General features: G+C 43.5%; 1 protein-coding gene across 1 annotated transcript in view; it reads right to left on the bottom strand.

Moving 5' to 3' along the window:
* The window catches only part of LOC109464289, a 25513-nt gene extending 24326 nt beyond the window's left edge, over positions 1-1187 (bottom strand). The window contains exon 1 of the mRNA XM_019761242.1: positions 1109-1187. Within this exon, the coding sequence (XP_019616801.1) occupies positions 1109-1187 (79 nt within the window). The remainder of the gene's footprint in view (positions 1-1108) is intronic.
* Positions 1188-1795: the final 608 nt, after the last annotated feature.

The following is a 1795-nucleotide window of genomic DNA, read 5'->3' as shown; positions in this document are numbered from 1 at the left end:
TTCATATTAAAATAGTCGGCGTGGTCGTGTGTCAGGGATATAGTTTGGTGAAAATTCTGACACCGCTGCATACACATGACATAAACAGCGAGCGTACTGTATCTGGTGTCTGGTGTGCCAATATAATTCCATATTGACTGCGCACGGCGCCTTTCTTTGGACAGGGACAAACACGGTCAAGAATTGGACGCACTGCAGTATACTAATCAGGTTAGTGTGAATGCCCGTTACAACCCATTGTGTGTAGCGTTACCTTTGAAAACCTGACATAACAATGCTGTTTCTCAGTCTGGTCCTGGTGACTGTACCCATCTCTTTAGCGAACCCGTGTCTTTCTCTGTGTCGGAAAGAATCTTTGTTCGAATGTGAGTTTAACATACTAAAAGCACGCGTACTCGTTGTGGACCACTTAGAGCCATGTATCTTATGTAAGAAACAGGGAGAAGTAAACGCTAGCAGAATACCTGTTTCAGCACCCTGTTTTCTTGACGCGAAGGTACTGGCGATAACAGGCTTCTCAGTTCATGTACTATCAGATAACAATCTACCGGTCTTAAACCATTCTGCAGTGCACAATTTACTCCTTTTTGAGGATGAAATTGAAGACATAGAAGAAAACACCCTAAGTGAGTTTTCGTCCCTAAACACACTCGGCCTTGATTTCAACAGATTGACACAAATCAAAAAGAAGTGGTTCACGGGTTTAAAGGAGCTCAGCTTCTTGACCTTATCCAATAACAGGATAACGAAGGTTTGAGCCAGGGTGCTTCACGGACCTATCTAGACTTGTCCTCCTGAACCTTGAGCACAATCAGATTCAGGTGGTTGATATAAGTTGGTTTGTTGGTCAGGGTGTAGGCCTATCCTTTATTATAGACAAACCTGATATTTCCTACTTGTACTTGGGGTATAACAATATCAGAAGCATCCCTGCCTGGGCATTTGAACACAACAACTTCGTTGATTTGCACCTGGAGAAAAATGCTCTGTCTTGTCTAGATCGGGAGTTGACACAGTTTATGATGAAAATGATAAACTTTGCTGCCGGTGGTAACAGTTTAGTTACAGTAGGCGATAAAGTACCTCACAGAATGCCGTGGAGTCTTACGATCCATGGTGAGGTACAGTCCACCATTCAGACCGTATCCGTCGAAGTCCCCAACTTCTATCTGTGTGTTACACAACATCCCGAACCAAATCTAAAGTCTATTTGTTGGAAGTTTGATTCAGAAGAGATGGTTCCTCGTCACATACCAGGGAACTTCCGTGGCCTATGTTTGATGCCTTCTGAGTCCAATAGCGTTCAAAAATATATTGCCAGTGAACCACCGCTAGTCGTCATTGCTACAAATGACGAAACAGGGAAAAATGCGGATCACTATCCAGATATGTGCAGACAGGCATGGCAACACAATCTGGGGATTACAGTGGCCTTGAAAGATAGCTCAAGCTTAAAACTAGTTTCTATGGGAGTAGGAAATGCGAGCATGGGGACCATTGCTGTCATACTTGACACCGAAACGAGCAGTCTCCCATACTTTGGCTTTGAGGCAAGCACAAACGACACTGAAAACATCACCTGTATTCTTCTCTTTAAACACAATCCATCTCCGCTATTCGTTAATATAACCGGTTATCAAAAGAAGACGAGCAAAATGTGCCCTTTGCATAGTAGTGACACAGACAAAGCAAGTTCTATAACATTGAACCCTCAAAGTAGAAGCACGAAGGTACAAGTACAGAGCACTACAGAACAGTACAGATCTCAGACATCGAATGACCAGGTCAGCACCCT

This window comes from Branchiostoma belcheri, unplaced genomic scaffold (assembly GCF_001625305.1).
Source record: "Branchiostoma belcheri isolate BF01 breed outbred unplaced genomic scaffold, Haploidv18h27 scaffold136, whole genome shotgun sequence".
Lineage (NCBI taxonomy): Eukaryota > Metazoa > Chordata > Leptocardii > Amphioxiformes > Branchiostomatidae > Branchiostoma > Branchiostoma belcheri.
Note: the sequence above shows the minus strand (reverse complement) of the source record. Positions and strands in the feature narration are given on the sequence as shown.